General features: G+C 53.8%; 1 protein-coding gene across 4 annotated transcripts; it reads right to left on the bottom strand.

The window, feature by feature from the left end:
* Positions 1-3: 3 nt before the first annotated feature.
* Zswim8 (zinc finger SWIM-type containing 8) lies at positions 4-14,936 on the bottom strand. Of its 4 annotated transcripts, none has more exons than XM_023718740.1 (26): positions 14,444-14,936; positions 12,303-12,456; positions 12,033-12,127; positions 11,717-11,889; positions 11,433-11,540; positions 11,232-11,313; positions 10,916-11,036; positions 10,355-10,556; positions 10,035-10,210; positions 8,495-9,488; positions 7,624-7,755; positions 7,320-7,499; positions 7,034-7,217; positions 6,732-6,830; positions 5,404-5,528; positions 4,744-4,984; positions 4,491-4,649; positions 4,157-4,385; positions 3,699-3,988; positions 3,348-3,571; positions 1,941-2,429; positions 1,586-1,769; positions 1,325-1,501; positions 1,046-1,165; positions 612-722; positions 4-494 (listed from the first exon to the last, which is right to left on the bottom strand). In XM_023718740.1, exons 1-26 carry the CDS (start codon positions 14,649-14,651, stop codon positions 34-36), a joined length of 5,718 nt encoding a protein of 1,905 aa, XP_023574508.1. In that variant the 5' UTR covers positions 14,652-14,936; the 3' UTR covers positions 4-33. The 4 variants fall into 4 exon arrangements, with proteins under 4 accessions (XP_023574508.1, XP_004624067.1, XP_004624068.1 ...); XM_004624010.3 differs by having other exon boundaries at positions 1,610-1,769; XM_004624011.2 differs by having other exon boundaries at positions 16-494; positions 612-790.
* Positions 14,937-15,618: the final 682 nt, after the last annotated feature.

Genomic DNA, 15,618 nt, shown 5'->3' with positions numbered 1-15,618 from the left:
GGGAAAGCCCAGTAAACTAGAGTAAAAAAGAGTTTATATATTTATAAATGCCAAATAAATACCAGTGGCCACCCAATGCCCTCTCCCAGACAGGGCTGTCTCCCCCAGCCCTAGGCTTCCAGGGTCTGAGACATCTTGGCCCCAAGCTACAGCCCAAGAGCAGCTGCCACTCTGGGCTCCCAGGGAACTGAGTGGGGATGATCTGTCCAGCCAAGACTCACTCCCTCCGTGTGCAGGGCCCGCACAGCCACAGGCCTGTGTCCCTGTACAGGGCCCTAGGGAGGCCAGGCTCAGGGGGAGAAGGTGGTCATCTCGAGGGAGACCCGCTGCCACAGCTCCTTGGTCTGCTTGCTGCGCTTGAGGTTCTGCAGAATGTCGTTGAACTGCATCATGCCCATGGGCGTCAGGCAGAAGGCGCTGCGGGCACTGCGGATGGCGTTCACAAAGTCGTCGTAGTCGGCAGGGGTCAGGTGAATCAGGCGGTGGTGGATGTACTGGAGGAGGATGTATGGGGTGAGCCTCACAGTGAAGCACAGGGCCTTCCTCACATGCTGAGTGTGTGAGTATGCAACTGCCCAGAGGATAGGTGCCCCATAGCCCCAGGCTGTCACCTGCATGTATGCCTGCTGGCAGCGCTGCACCAGCTGGTGGAAGGCCGGGGCACGCAGGTGGTTGTGGGCATGAGCGGGGCTCAGCCGCTGCAGCGTCTCCATGACGATCTCCTGCAGCACAAACGGGCTCAGCACCCCCTTGGCTGCCCCCACACAGAACTGGTGCACGTAGTTCACTCCTGGGGGGCAGGGGGGAGGGGCATGAGACGGGGGTGGCCACCTCTGCCCTAGGGACCCAACTTCTGTATCTCAGCTCTGGCCTGCTAGAGAGCCTCCCACCACCCCAGGAGCTGAGGTAACCTCCGCCCCCACCGCGCACGCACACATACCCGACCAAGGCCTCAACTCTGAGCAAGAGCTAGGAAGGAGGTCTGGGATAGGAAGGTGGGGGAGCGACTGGGGGAGACAATGGTCCTTGGGAGGGGAGGTGTTACCCAGCTTTGCTGCCAGCCCCAGCAACCATTTGACATCATCAGTGTAGGGGGGGGAGCGGGAGAAGTTGTTGGGGTGATCATTGTGTGCCCGGCGACCCAGCATCTCTAGTGCCAACATTCCTGCAAGACAAGGGGTCACATGGCAGAGTACATCTGCTTCACCCATTACCCCAGCCTAGTACCTCACCCCACAGTATGCAGGTAAAGAGCAATTGGGAGGGGTCCCCTCAAGAGCCGTAGGCCCACTGTGGATGCGAGCTGGGAGCCACCTCCACTGACCGACGCGGTAGGCAGCGTGCAGGTGGTGCAGGCTGTGTGGGCTGACCGGCTGGCTGTGCGGCTCCTCCTCCGGTGGTGGGAAGCCCCCGCTCACCAGAGGGCTGGGCTGTGTGGTCAGGGCCGGCAGTGAGGCGCCCTGGATGGCTGGGAACGTGGGTGCTGGGTGGACCCCACTCACTGAGAGTACAAAGACAGCCATGAGACCTGAGCCCAAGGGACAGGAAAAACCTCCCCGCATCCATGCACCTCCCTTCCATTCACCTGCTCCCTGTCCCCACAACTCACAGGCCACACTGGTGGGCAGGGGGAGCCCTGGCTCTGTGTGGTAGGGATGGACTGTGATGGGTGCCATGGAAGGGACAGGGAAAGACACAGCAGTGGCAGCAAGTGAGGGAGGAGTCACTGAGTAGGGGTACTGGGCCCCTAGAAATGCAGGATGCACACCCTAGAGCAGAGGAGAAGGGAAACACCAAGTTACACAGCAGAGTGTAGCATCTTCCACCCCACAAATGGGATCCCTTCCTTATCTTAGTTGGGCTGGGTTCCCCAGATTCCCACCACCTCTACCCCATGTTCCCAGTGTGTGCCCACATGCTCCCAACAGAACCCAGCTCACCTGTGGGTATGCAGTACTGGGCACAGGGAAGACGGCAGGCCGGGGCATGTGAGGCATGGGGTGGGCAGGGTGCGCTGGGTGGGTGAGGTACTGAGGGCTGCAGGGCAGGTGGGGCTGTAGAGCAGTGTAGGGGTGCAGGCCAGGGGAGTGGCCATGTCCCAGCCCTGGACCGGGATATAAACTGGACCCCACTGAGATGACTGGAACCACCGTGGCAGCTGCTGTCACAGCTGCTGCCGCCACTGTTACAGGTTCAGTTCCTGGGCCCCCCCTGCCTTCCGACAGCCCCCGCCCCGCCTCCCCAGCTGCCCTGATCCCACTGGCACTACAGCTCGGAGCCCCTTCACGGGCCGTGGATGAGCCACCTGCTGTTTGCTCATATAGCCAGAACCACTGGTGAGCAACCTCAAACAACACTTCGGGGTACACACCCCCACCCTTAGCTGCCTCTTCCACCGCCATGCAGGCCTTCTCCAACATCAGGTTATCCTGGAAGAAGGGGCACAAGAGTGTTAAAAGGGAACGTTTTCACCCAAGAATGTGCTGGACAATAGCCACATGTGTCTCAAAGTGGTCTTGGAGGTGGGCTCTGCTCAGGGTCCACATTCAGAGTTAGCGGCATAGCAGTGAGAGTGCTTCCCACAGACAGCGAATAAACACTGGGTCAAGACCTGGTTTCACATTCATGTAACCAACCCTCCCATCCAAACCTCATCTCCATGGGGCCTTCACTAAATCTATCCTGGATCATCTTGGTTAGTCCCTAAGCTATAAGCCTTTATTGCCTTATTTGTAAAGTAGGGGTAATCCTAACTTTACAAATAAAAGGCATGATGCACATGAGAGCATAGTACAGGTTCAGCATTCCTAACCAAACAATCCCAAGTCCAAAAGGTTCCAAAATCCTAAACGTTTTTGAGCAACAAGCCACAAGTGGGAAATATATGAAGAAATTTGGTCCCATGCACAAAATTATATGAAATATAAGGTTACCTTCAGATTATACTGTATCTCATATATATACATACATACATATACGTACATACGTTTCATGCTTGGACTTGGGTGCCAGCCCCAAGATACCATTCTACACACAATCCAAAATTTGAAACACCTCCTGTTCAAACATTTCAGGTAAGACATACTCAACCTATAATATCTAAAATGTCATATGTGAGGTCAACCCAGATACTTTGTAAACTCGAATACAGGATTCAAAGGCCGGGTGCTCAAGCCAGCATGGTAGCCTGCCTGTAGTCCCACTACTCTGGAGGCTGAGAGAGGAGGATCGAGTTCAAGGCCACCTGAGCAACATAAAAACCCCACCTCCGACACTAAAGAGCTGGCCTTCAAATTTCCACATGCCCAACCTCCCTGCCAGGGTGCCCAGGTTGCCTGTAGAAATACCTGCTCCTTGCACTGCACCAGGGCCCGCTGGATTTCATTGGGGTTCAACGCATGGGCATGAGGCAGGCAGCTTAGGGCCAGCTCTGCTGCTGCCCTCACCATATTGGAGTCTCGTGCCCGTGATGCTCTGTCTGCCAGGGATGCAACCTCGGGGGGTGTCAGGTGCCCATCCCAGCACTCTACCAGTATAGTCAGGGCTGCACTGCCAATCTCCATTGCCTGCCCTTCGGGGAAAGACAAGCAAAATGGAGTTAAGAGTGGGCACTTGAAGGCATGTGGATGAGGGCACTCAGACCAGTAATGATGAAGCTCTTATCTCCAATTAACCCCAAATCAGGACACTGGATTTACCTGTAATCCAGGAAACGTGGGAAGAATAGGTACGTGAGAGCCAGTTGGGAGAAACAAAGTTGTGCAGGCCAAGGGCATAAAGCCCAATCTCAAAGGCGCAAAGGTGCAGGTTGCGGTGAGGACCCTGGTGGCCCCCTGAGGAAGATGGATGTGTGAAAATGGAAGTGCTGCTGTTGCCCCCTGCCTTGATCAGCACTGTCTTCGCCAGCTCAAAGTAGAAGTGTGCGGCTGCCTCTGACGGCTGATTTGGTACATGAGGGGCATGACTCTCGGGGCGACGGCCTTTGTACCTGAAGGGGTAACAGGTAGGGATGGGGTTGGTGTTTCTCTGAAATGGGTGTCTGTAGGTTGGGAAGGACCAGGGTAAGTGAGGCACTGGGAGGTAGTGCTCAGATTTCACTAGGCATGTGGCTCTGAGATGAGGCAGACAGGGCAGGTAAGTGTTTCTGTGCACTGACCTGCCGACTTCAACTGTCTTTGCTCGGGCCCCTCCACTGGCACTGGCCCGGCGACTTCCACTGGAGGATGAGGAGCCCAGGGAGTCCGAGGAAGAGCTGCTAATACTGTCACTGTCTTGTCCTCTACCCCAGGAGGTAGGGGCCCAGCCGCCTCGAAGTGGCCTCCGGCTTAAGGTGGGAGAGCTGTCTGATGTTGTTTCAGGGGCACTGCTGTCAATACTAGCCATGCCTGCACCCAAAGACAAGTTTGTCTCAGAAGCCAAGAGTCCTAGGAAGCCAGACTCCCCCTTAAAGAGTATCTTTTCCCCCCATGCCATTCCACAGGCCATCCTACCTGTGTGTTTCTTCTTGGGTCGCCCTGGGGAGCCCCAGCCCCGTCCATTGTACCCTCCACGACTGCCAAGAGCCAGGCGGCTGGGAACCTTTCCCTCTGGCCTTGGGGTCAGAGATGCCTCAGATGGGAGACCCTCACAGGGGGAATGTGGGGAACTTTCTAGGTGGGGAAAATGGTACTGGGATGAGCCCAGGAAACAGCACCCCAACAGGGCTGTAAGCCACCCATCCCCTGCCCAGTGCCCCCACCTCACCAGGCACATTCTTCTCTGTGAAGCCCTCAGTAGGGCCTGGCCCAGCCCCTGCCACGTTCCCTGGCTGAGCAGGCCCTGCAGAGCCCGAGGTCAGCGGCTGCAGGGTCCCAGGGGCAGACGGGCTCCCATGCTTTGAAGGAGACCTCTGGTTGGCTGTGGCTGGGCGGCTAGACGAGTAGAACGAACTCAGCGTCTGTGGCTTATGTGTCTGGCTCTCTCTGTCCAAGAGTTTGTCTAAGATCTGGAGAACAGAAAAACAATGATAGGAAGCCCTTTAACTCCGACCTGTTACCTTCCTTTCTTCTTGAAGCAGCCTAATGCTACCTCTCAGGAAGTCTTCCCCATTTAGAACTACAGGACGACCTCCCAGCTTACATGTCTTGGCATCTTCCGTAACACTTACCTCAGGACTGAATATACTGATATTCAATAAATATTGAAATAAATGAATGAATGACTTTATGCTCTCTGCTTCTCGTCTTCACCTCATGCCCAAGCACACCTATAAGAACCATTAGTCTCTTGTTCTTTATGAGAAGTCTCCAAAGTTCCCTACTTACCTCCTAGGACAGAACAGTACTTTTCTCATTGTACTAGAGAAAAAAGGAGTAACATATGCTCACCCTCTGCCAGTCAAAAGCCAGTATCTCAGGTACTCACCTTCTTGAGCTTGGCCTGGTCGTCCTTGTAAGTAATCATGAGTGCTAGCGCCAGGTCGCCCTTCTCCCGACGTGTTCCTTCACACAGGAGGGGATGTTCTGCCTCACTCACTGTCGTCTTCATGCCTGTGAGAAAGGCCACACAAGGATTAAGAGTGATCATATCTCCCAAAACAGTGAAGACCAGTGCTCCCTAGCGGGCCAACCCACTTCTAGACCATGCTACCTACCCAGAATGCACTTATCACTTTAAGAAAGTAACACCCCCCCACATCCCCACTCCATGCACACCTGTAATCCCAGCACTCAGGAAGCTGAGGCAGAAGGATCACTTCAAATTTGAGACCAGCCTGGGCTACAAAGTGAGCTCTAGACCAGTCTGAACTGCATACTGCATAGCAAGACCCTGTCTCAAAGACAAAAAAAAAAAAGGGCTGGGGAGATAGTACAGTGGAGTAAGTGCTTTCCTGGCAAGTGCAAGGTTCTTAGTTTGATCCCTGGTAACACACACACACACAAACACTTCTTGGGGCCACGAGATGGCTCAGTAAAATAAGTACTTGCCTGGCAAGTGCAACGGTCTGAGTTCAATCCCCCATTCAGCCAAAAAAGATAAATAAAAAATAAAAAATAAAGTTGATCCCTCAGTCATATACTTGACTGTAGCTATATAGCTATATATGTGTTTTGTTTTGGTTTGGTTTTTTGAGACAGGGTCTCACTATGTGGTTCAAGCTGTCTTTGAATTCACTATGTAGTCCAGGCCACTGTCCAACTTCTGGCCTCAAGTGATCTTATACCTCGACTTCCTGAGTAGCTGGGACCACAGGTGGGCCACCACCACACCTGGGTCAGCTGCTATCTTTACTTGTGGTGTTCCACTATCTTTCAACCTGTATTTCAGGGTTTTTTTCATTTATTTTTCTGAGACAGGGTCTCATTATGTAGTTTAATTCAAGGTGGTCTTGAGCTCACTATGTAGCCCAGGCTCACCTCCAACTCATACCGAATCTCCTGCCTCAGCCTCCCACGTGCTGAGATTACAGGGATGTCCCACTACTCCCACCTAACCTACACTTTTACACTGTCACCTCTCTGAGGCCTTTCCCTAGATTCTTATTTTGCTGGCCTTAGAACACCCATCATCAATAGTACACATTTTCCCCTGAATTCCTGATTATCTCACAGGCACTAGCTGACTCACACATGTCATCCTGACTTTCTTGGTACCATACAGCTTCTCTGGAACAGGCCCAAGGTCTCATGTACCTCAAGGCCTGGGCCAGGCTTAGTTCACAGACATGCCCAAGACATTGACAACAAACTCACCCAAGGCAGCAACTGCTGCTTCAAATCCCAGCTCCTCATCCCCTGGCATCTCATTGTTCCAGTTGCGACTTGGGGGCCGAGAACCCGTGGGAGAAACCACTAGATGCAAGTGAGTCAGGCAGGTGGGTAAGTCAGGCAGACAGAAGTACCATAGGAACGAGCACAAGGAACTCCAGACCTTCATATGAAGCTGTCTGATGGGTCTAAAGAGGACTCAGACAGCGCCCTGGGGCTCTTAGGTTTTCCTTAGAGAAAGCTAAACTCCCCCAGTTTCCCTCTTACTGTAGAGGCAGATACTATACCTGGAGCACATAGAACGTCAAAGATGAAACTGGCCAACATGAGGGGCAACACAGGCCGATAGTCACAAAGCGTCCCCTCCCGAAGCTCCTCTGCCCGGCACCGCATGGTACTCATCTCACTGGGACCCAGAGGGATCTTCTTGAGCAGGGCGGCCACCTCAGACTCCTGGTATGCCAGCTTCACCTGAGGGCACAGGAAGGAGCTCATTCCTCCTATACCTCAGTGGAAATCAAGGCACAAGGCTTTGAGGAAACTGAGGTCCAAAGCTTGGACAGAATCTCTGACCTCCAAGGCCTTGGTAGAAGCCGGAGGCCGCTGCAGCTCCAAGGCAAACATGCCTACTCGGAAGGCCAGGTTGTGGTGCTCTGGGCGCTCACTTAGCACTGTTAACAGGAAGGCTGCCTTGGTCAGAGTGTTGGTAGCCACCCAGGTCTGGCGGCTCGTAGATACTTTGTTCTTCTTGCCCTACAAAGGACATACAGGGAGTCTGACTCAGCTCAGTGGAGGCAGAAGCAGCTCTCACTTAGGGTGGGCTGTGGGAGCAACCTAGGAGTAAGTGGGCGCAGGTAGGTAGAAGGAGGTCTCTCACCTTGGCAGGGGGCGGCTCCACCTTGAGGTCAGGTGGGTTGGCTAGCAGGTCCTGGGCAAGCTCCACAGTGAGGCGAGAGGCCTCACTGCTATAGCCATGTGCATGGAGGGCCTCAGCGCAGGCAAATAACACCTGGGGAGAGGGAGGACACAGGACCAGTTGGGGGTGGCCTGAATTGCAGGGACAGGACATCATGTCCCCCCCTGAGGCCACACTCCTTAAGCGCTTGCCACACTCTGGGGCCAGTCCTGGTCCTGGGTACAGCACAGGAGCTCCACCCGGTTATGGAGACAGACACAAACACACAGCTGGCATGCTGCTGTACTGCTGGTACAGGTCACGAGGGCGATGGAGAGGAAGAAGGCTCATTGTGACTCAGAGCCGAGGAGCAAGAAAAGGGAAGGCTCCCTAAAAGGCATGGTCCTTGAGGTCTCTGAGATCTGAAGAAGCACAAAAACTAGGCAGTTGAGGCTACAACCATCAGGTAGAGGTGGCAATGTATGGGAACACACAGGGGTAGGGGAACATGCCAGCTCCCCGACTGGCTTAGCTACACGGAAGACAAGGTAGAGCAGCTAGACAGAGGCCGGCACACCTCAGACTGAGTGCAGCCTAACAAGTTAGGAGGATCTTTGCAATATCCTAAGGGAACTGGGAAACCGCTAGAGAGAACTGAACAGCAGAGCGGCACACTAGACATTTCAGAGAAAGATCAACGCAGAAGCGGTGAACAGAATGGACTGCAGACAGGTGCCTGCTGCAGGACCCTAGCTGCACTGACATCCTCGTACCACCCACCAGAGCAGAGGGCCCCCAGCAGAGGCAGGGGAGTGCCAAAACCTCCCGCCCTTAGGTCTCCTTAGCCTCTCACCTCCATGCGGCTCTCCTGTTCCAGTGGCTTCAGCCCAGCAAACAAGTCATGCTCCTCCCCAGGCGAGCCCTCGGCCTTGTCCTCCTCGCCCCCCACTCCATCCTGGGCATTCAGGTAATATGCCTGGTAGTCGTCCTCCTCCTCTCCAGCTGCAGGGCCCACCTCTTTGCTCTTGGGTAGCCCACCGCCACTCTCATCTGTGGAAGGGAGGTCATCGCGGGCACAGACCTCTCCAGGCAGGAGGCTGGGGGCAGCAGCAGTGGCTGTGGGAAGCTCAGGCCCTTCTGAGAAGTATACACCACCATCTTCCTCGTAAGTGTCTGGGGGCTCAGGAAGGTAGGTGGCAGTGCCTCGGGAGCCACCAGGGGGAGGACAGGGTGGAGGGCTCTCAGGGAATCCACCAAAGGTGCTGGCCTCTGCCCCTAGTGCCAGGCTGCCATCATCCAGGCTCATCTCTGCCAGGTCTGGCTCCAAGGAGCTGTCTTCACTGCTCAGCCGTCGCTTGCTTCCACTGCCTGCTGAGCCTTTGCCCCCACCACCAACCCCACCCAGTGCTTTGGCTTTGCCCCCACCTGGACCCATCTTATGCACAGCCTTGTCTCCCCCTTCAGCTGACAGACGGCGGGGACCCCGCTGTGATGAGGGCACCCCCTCACCCAATCCCTTGCGTTTGGCCCCAGGGTCTTTGGGCCGAACAGCTGGCTCAGCAGGCAGAGGTCGGGGCCGGTCCCGGGACTCCTCCAGGACCCCGGAGCGTGATGCTCCTGGCCGAGGGGGCAGGGCCCGAGCCCAACACAGGGCCAGCTTCCGGTCTGTGCCACTGTAGGTGACACCAGGAAGTGGATAGGCCTCTTCCCAGTTAAAGTAGCAGGCTTCAACCGCTGGCCGGAAGCCAGGAAAGAGCCGCTCCAGGGTTTTCTTGTGCTGTCCCCGCTTCACATTCTCTATCACCTTCAGCTGCCACTGTCGCAGCTGCACACATAGCTCCCGGCGGCTGTGGGAAGAGGGGGAAAGGCTGCTTGGAAGATGGCCAGGCTGAGCGGGCCGCAGTGCTGAGTGGAGAGAATGAGTTGGTACACACTGGAAGAGAAGCCTGCAGAAAGCACACAGAGAAGCCCTTCCCAAGCCAGCCCCACAGACAGTAAGGCAGTACTGACGAGCTTTGGAAAGTGGGTGCCATTTAGGGGGAAAAAGGCTGTCAAAAAGCCCTTATAGGGGCTGGTGAGATGGCTCAGTGGTCTAAAGCACCTACTTAGAACAAGCTTAGCAAAGCACAGGGATCGCAGTTCAATCCCCCAGCACCACATGCCAGCCAGCCCCGCCCTCTGGTGGGCTGAGCTGGTCACACACACACACACACACACACACAAATAAATAAAATTAAAAAAAAAAAAAAAAAGCCCTTATAAATCCCTGGTCACTGTAGTGTCCAGCAGCTCCACTTCTCTAAGAGAATAAAATAGCAGTGCATCTCCATACCTAAGGAGGTAAGGGCTCCAACGGCTCTGTCAGTGGTGTGGAGAGCCTGGGGGACACTCACCGCTGGGGGCTGAGGGCAGGATCCAACACAGCCAGCCTCCACAGTGTGACCATCTCATCACACATGCTGGCGCAAGCGTGGGCTGCCACCTCTGACTGTCCATTGCTGCGTCCTGTGTGCCCGCTGGCACTGCTGTGTGAGGCTGAGGTGCGTACACTGTACCACCAACCTGTTATCTGGAGACAGACAGGGCTGTGAGATACACCTGATGGCTTAGAAGTGCAAGACCACGCTGCCCAGAGTCCTCATCAGGAAGTGGGGAAGTCGGGAAGAGAGAATGAGGCTGAGGGAGAGAGGAAGTGCCCAACCCTGGGGGTTACCTGTTCATAGGTGAGGCACTGATCAGTGAGGATTTCTAGCAAGGGAGCAGCATTGCTATCCCTCCGCTTAAACATCTCCCGCACGATGCTGAGCAGGTTCCAGACGCCCTCTGGCTCCCGGCCTCTCAGTGGGCGCAGCAAACAGGCCCACTCCGCTGCAGCCGGAGGCTCCGTGGAAGACAGGTACATGGAGTTCACATCGCTGGAAAAGTTGCAGGTGAAGAATGTAACTGAGATAGAACTCAATAAACCAGGTGAAAACACAGCAGAGCTTTGACCTGACAGAGTAGAAGGGGAAAGTAGTGGCCCTAGCATTCTAAGTCATTCTCTGCCTCAATTTCCCAATCTGCTGGGAAAAAATGACTCTTGATCTACCTAGACAAAACCAGACCATACCGAGTGCCCAAGATTGCTAGCACCACCAATGGCAGGCAACACGTCAGTGCAGGGAACAGACGATTAACGTTTAGATATTAACAGAACAAAGACTTTATCAGCAGCTTTAGGGATGCTCCCTGTCTCCCCCCCCCCCCAGACTCAGTATGCAGAGATCCAGTTTACCTGAAGACCACAGGGGAGGGGCCACAGAACTTGTGCAACGTCTTCTTGATGTTGTCGGTGAGTGTTGATTCATCCAAATACCAAGTGCTCTGGTCAGATGCTGAGGGCCCTGCTGTGGGGTCTGGGGACGACAGGTGGTCAGTCACCTATTGACAGGGACTGGGGGCCAGGGAGATGGCTCAGTGGAATAAGCACTTCCCTGGCAAGCGCAAGGGCCTGAGTTCAATCCCCGGTTCCGAAAAAAAAAAAAAAAAAAAGACGGACAACAAGCAACACTCTGCTCTAACAGCTGGCTTCCTCCTACTGCCTTTCTTACCTGGGGCTCCACACACGGTATTAATGGCTGTTGACTGGGAGGAGAGGAGTTCATCCAGGAGGCGCTGGGCTGTGGGGAGGATCTAAGGGACAGAGGCAGACAGAACAAGGCACAGGTGAACCCATGGAGGTCAGGGCCCACTGGGAAGCCTGACACGCAGCCCCAGAGCTCGTGGGCAGAGGGCGGGACAAGCATATTCACCTGCTGAGGGAGCTCACTGATGAGGTACTGAGCAAACTTCTGTAACTGGTCCCTCTGGAGCCGAGACAAGGACTCAGAAACGGGGGCCCGCAGGCAGACTGCAGAAGCCTGAGAGGAAGACAAAGAAACAGCAGCATCTGAGCAAAAGCGTACTGTAGGCAGAGATAGGGATAGGCAGGCAGAGTAGGGAAGGTGAGGGGGGGCTCACATTGTGGCTGGGCATGCAGCAGAGAAGGGGGGGATGGAGCGGAGGATAGGGCCAGGATAAATTGGGAGGGCCTCACGTTGTGGATGCGGAAGAGACAGAGTGCCACGACATGGGTGCACCATTTGGCCCCAGCCCCACAGGTACAGCTGCAGGAAGTGACCCGGCAGCGGTCAAACATCACAGCCACGTTGTAGGCCCCTTTGGGAGGGACCATCTGAGGTGGCACCACTGTAGCACTTAGGTGGAACCCTGGGGAAAATACAGGCATGGTCAGGGATTGCTGCCAAAATCAGGGTCTCTGCCCTTGACCCTGGCCCTACAACCTGCTCTAGCTTCTTCATAACTAATGATGGAAGTAGCAAAGCTGCCACAAAGAGCCATTGGACCCTTACCTATCTGTAGCGGGTCTTTTACAGCCCTCATGCGGAAGAGCTGATCTCCTCGCTGGAACTCATCTGCACTGCCATTGGCTAGGCAGGAATACAGCCTGGGAGAGAAGAAAAGGAGATGGCCACCACCACCCAACAACCCTTCACAGACCCATCCCGGCTACCTCTTCCTCCTCTAATCTTCCTCTCCAAATATACTATTTTCTTTGTTCTGCAGAAAGCCCCAGCAGACAGTGTGGGACCCACATTCCACAATCAGTCCTTTGGCCTCACCGAATATCCTCTTCATTCTCAGGGAAGCTCCAAAAGGCAATTCGGAGCTGAAGCTGCTCAGGCACTGGAGGGTAAACTTTCTCCACCACTTCAAACGGGATGTGAAACGCCACCTGTTTTGCTGACAACTCCACCAATGGGATCACCAGTCCATCTTTGGAAGCACAAGTTGGGGTTGGTGAAAAAGACAGGGAAATGAAAAGGGCCATAATTACTTGGCACCACTGCCACCACCACATCCTGGGTCCCATCTCTACTACAAAAAAAAAAGGGGGAAACCTAAAACTCTTACCCTTAATGCTCCTTCTGGGGAAGAGGGGCTGGGAAGTCCCTAGACTACAGGCTGCCACCTCAGCCTCAGAAGAAAAGATGCCAGGGAGTTCCCAGGTGTGTTCCAGGACCACAGCAGGTAAACTGCTCACACGGCTTGGCGTCGAATTTCCTACATACCCCAAGCACTTTAGGTTCACATTACATTGTTGATGTCTCTGCTTTCTCATTCTCATCTCTAATTGCCTTTTTACTATCATTTCATCTGTAAATGACCGCAGACTCCGTCAAAGGAGGGAAGACAGGCCAGAGCACAGAAGAGTTAAGCAGTGACCTCCAAGAAGCAATGGAGTTTTCACTGTCTATGACCCCTAAGTCTTGACTTCATACCCAGGAAGCCCCAAAGGGGAGAGTTATCCTAGGGGCTGCAACTCCTTAGAATCACTTGGTGTGGGATGGATGGAGTTAGCACTCTAGAAAGTTTTCCACACTCTTTTTACTTAAAAAGCAATGATAAAACTAAAGCACATCTCACCCAATAACCGCTCAAACTGGGAGACAGATCAGAAAATTACACAACTAAAAAGAACCTCAAAGAACAACTTAACCTGGTTAGTTACACAACTGAAGGTGGCCACAGAGTAGGTGAAAAGGGTGAGGTAAAAATGGACGAACCAACTTTCTCACAGTTTAACATTTTCAGAAAGATATCAATATATTGAAGATCTTCACCATGATGACTTCACTTACTTCCCCAAAGTGAGGGAGCTGTAAGTCTCAAGGCCACCCACACATGCAAATATGAAAGAAGGAAGCCAGAGAAAACCTACAATGAAGCTGCTTGTGATTTGTGTGTATGTGTGTTTGCGCGTAGAAAGCCTGTGTTGGTGTCTCCAACTAAGGAGGAATACTACCACAAAAAAGCAACACTTGTAAATTTCTCTCTGTTCCAAAGTGGCACCAAAAAAAGTCCACAGGGAGCTTGAAAAACAGAACACTTAAAACTGGTGTGGAGAGAACCAAACCCCTCAACAACTGAAGAAAGCCAGCTTCCACTAGACTCAGGACAAGTGTTACCACGAGTAAGGCAGACAGAGGATATGATGAGCTCCAGGCCTGTGGAGCCTCTCTTATGGTTGTCTTTCCACCTCTTCTAACAACAAAACTATTCGTAACACCTGATCAGTTATTTCACTGAAAGCTCTAAGGGTGAAAGAAATTTACAGAAAAGATCAGAAAGTGACAAGGAGATCCCAAAAACAGTTACTCAGACATGGAAATCTAAGGTTAGTTACAGGCTCGGCTTTGGCAGATGTTCAGTATGAGGAGGAGCAATCCTCTAGTCAAACCTTTTGAACTACAGCATCTCCTCTCATAGTTCACCTCCACTTTCCTCTGAATGGGATCTATGCTTGGAGCAGCAGGGATCAGAGAGGAACGTCTCAAAGTAAGAAATTATTTTGCACTTTGCAACACAGGGACACACCTCCAGTGGTCACTTTTTTACCATCTGTTCCTTTAGCACATTCTTCTGTGTCTACTTTACCAAAGGCTGAATTCAGTGAAGTATTTCCAGGTCAGAGAACCGATTACCACCCACCCCCCATTCCCATCGCTAAGGCAAAGTAACGACAAAAGATCTTGTGTTCAACCCAGAATTTCCCTGCCATAACACACACACACACACACACACACACACACACACACACACACACACACACGGGTGTAGAGTGGGCAGCCCGCCCTGGGAGGACGACAAAATCAAGTCCTGAAATCCGTCCTAAACTTGGGTTTAGCTCCAGGTCCCGGACAGCCCCTGAGCATGGCCAGAGCAGAGCCTGTCCCGCTCCCCTGCCCCCGGGCACCCTCACCTCGCATTCTGGTACCGCCGCTGCCACCTCCGCCTCCGCCGCCGGTGGGGGAATTGGGCCCTGCCGACTGTTTGCGCCATCCCCGCCAGTTCTGGCAAAGGCTCTCGGCTTCGGAGATGAAGGAACAGAGTGAATCCTCCTCGAAGCGGTCGGAATCCTCGAATGAAAAGCGCTCCCCGTCCTCCCACTCCGCGAACATCAGCTCCATGGGGCCCGCACCCCCCGGGGCCGGGTCCCCCCCCGCGGATCCGGGGCCTGGGCCGCCGGCCGGGGACTGAGGGGAGGCCCGGGGCCTGAGGGGCGAGCCGGGGCTGGGGGTGGCCGGGGTGCTCAGGGCGGCCGTGCCGGGCGAGGATCTCGGGCCTGGGAGAGATAGGGGACTGGGCCTTGCCCAACAGCGAGGTGAGAACGGGGATTGTGGCCAGTCTCCGAGACTCAGGGCCCGGACGAGGCGCTGGACGGCCGGGGCCTCTAAGAGGCTGCGGCGCCGCCTCCCCCATCAGCTGATCTGAACTTCCGGCCGCGCCGGCCACCACTACTTCCGCCCTCGCGATCTTGTGAACTGGACCGGGTACGGGCGGGTGTAGGGGACACATTTCTTTCATGGCTGCATTTCCTGCTCCCCCCCACCCCGAAGCACACTCTCAGACACCGTAGGAGGAAGTCCACCCCCAAAGGTATACGAAAGGACTGGAGATTCTAGCTATAACTCGGTATCCATAATGTCCCCAAGGAATAAACAGCCGCCGTGCGTGTCGGGAATCGTAGGCTGTCAAGAGACAGGACAGGAACCATTGGCCGGAGTTATTATTCTAACTCCCGATAGGCTGTAAGGGCGCATCACCTTCTGGGAATTGTAGTCGTAGAAGCCTGCAATCCAGACTTCAAAGGATTTAACTGGCTAAGTGCCAAGAAAGACTTTGATTTCAGAAAATGGTCATTTTTCTGGTCAGTGTGGCCTTTGAATCTAGGAATTCTTAGCTATTTTTTTTTTAATTTTAATAAACACTTTTGCAGTCTGGTGAAATCCATGACTCTCCCCCAAAATTGTAAGTGCACAAAATAAAAGAATAGGGGCCGAGGACATAGCTGAGTACCTGGCAAGCACAAGGTCCTGAGTTCAATCCCTGGTTCCTCAAAAAATAAATAACTAAATAAAAATATAAGAATTAAAA

This window comes from Octodon degus, unplaced genomic scaffold (genome assembly GCF_000260255.1).
Source record: "Octodon degus isolate 3935 unplaced genomic scaffold, OctDeg1.0 scaffold00005, whole genome shotgun sequence".
In the NCBI taxonomy this organism is placed as follows: Eukaryota; Metazoa; Chordata; class Mammalia; order Rodentia; family Octodontidae; genus Octodon; species Octodon degus.
Note: the sequence above shows the minus strand (reverse complement) of the source record. Positions and strands in the feature narration are given on the sequence as shown.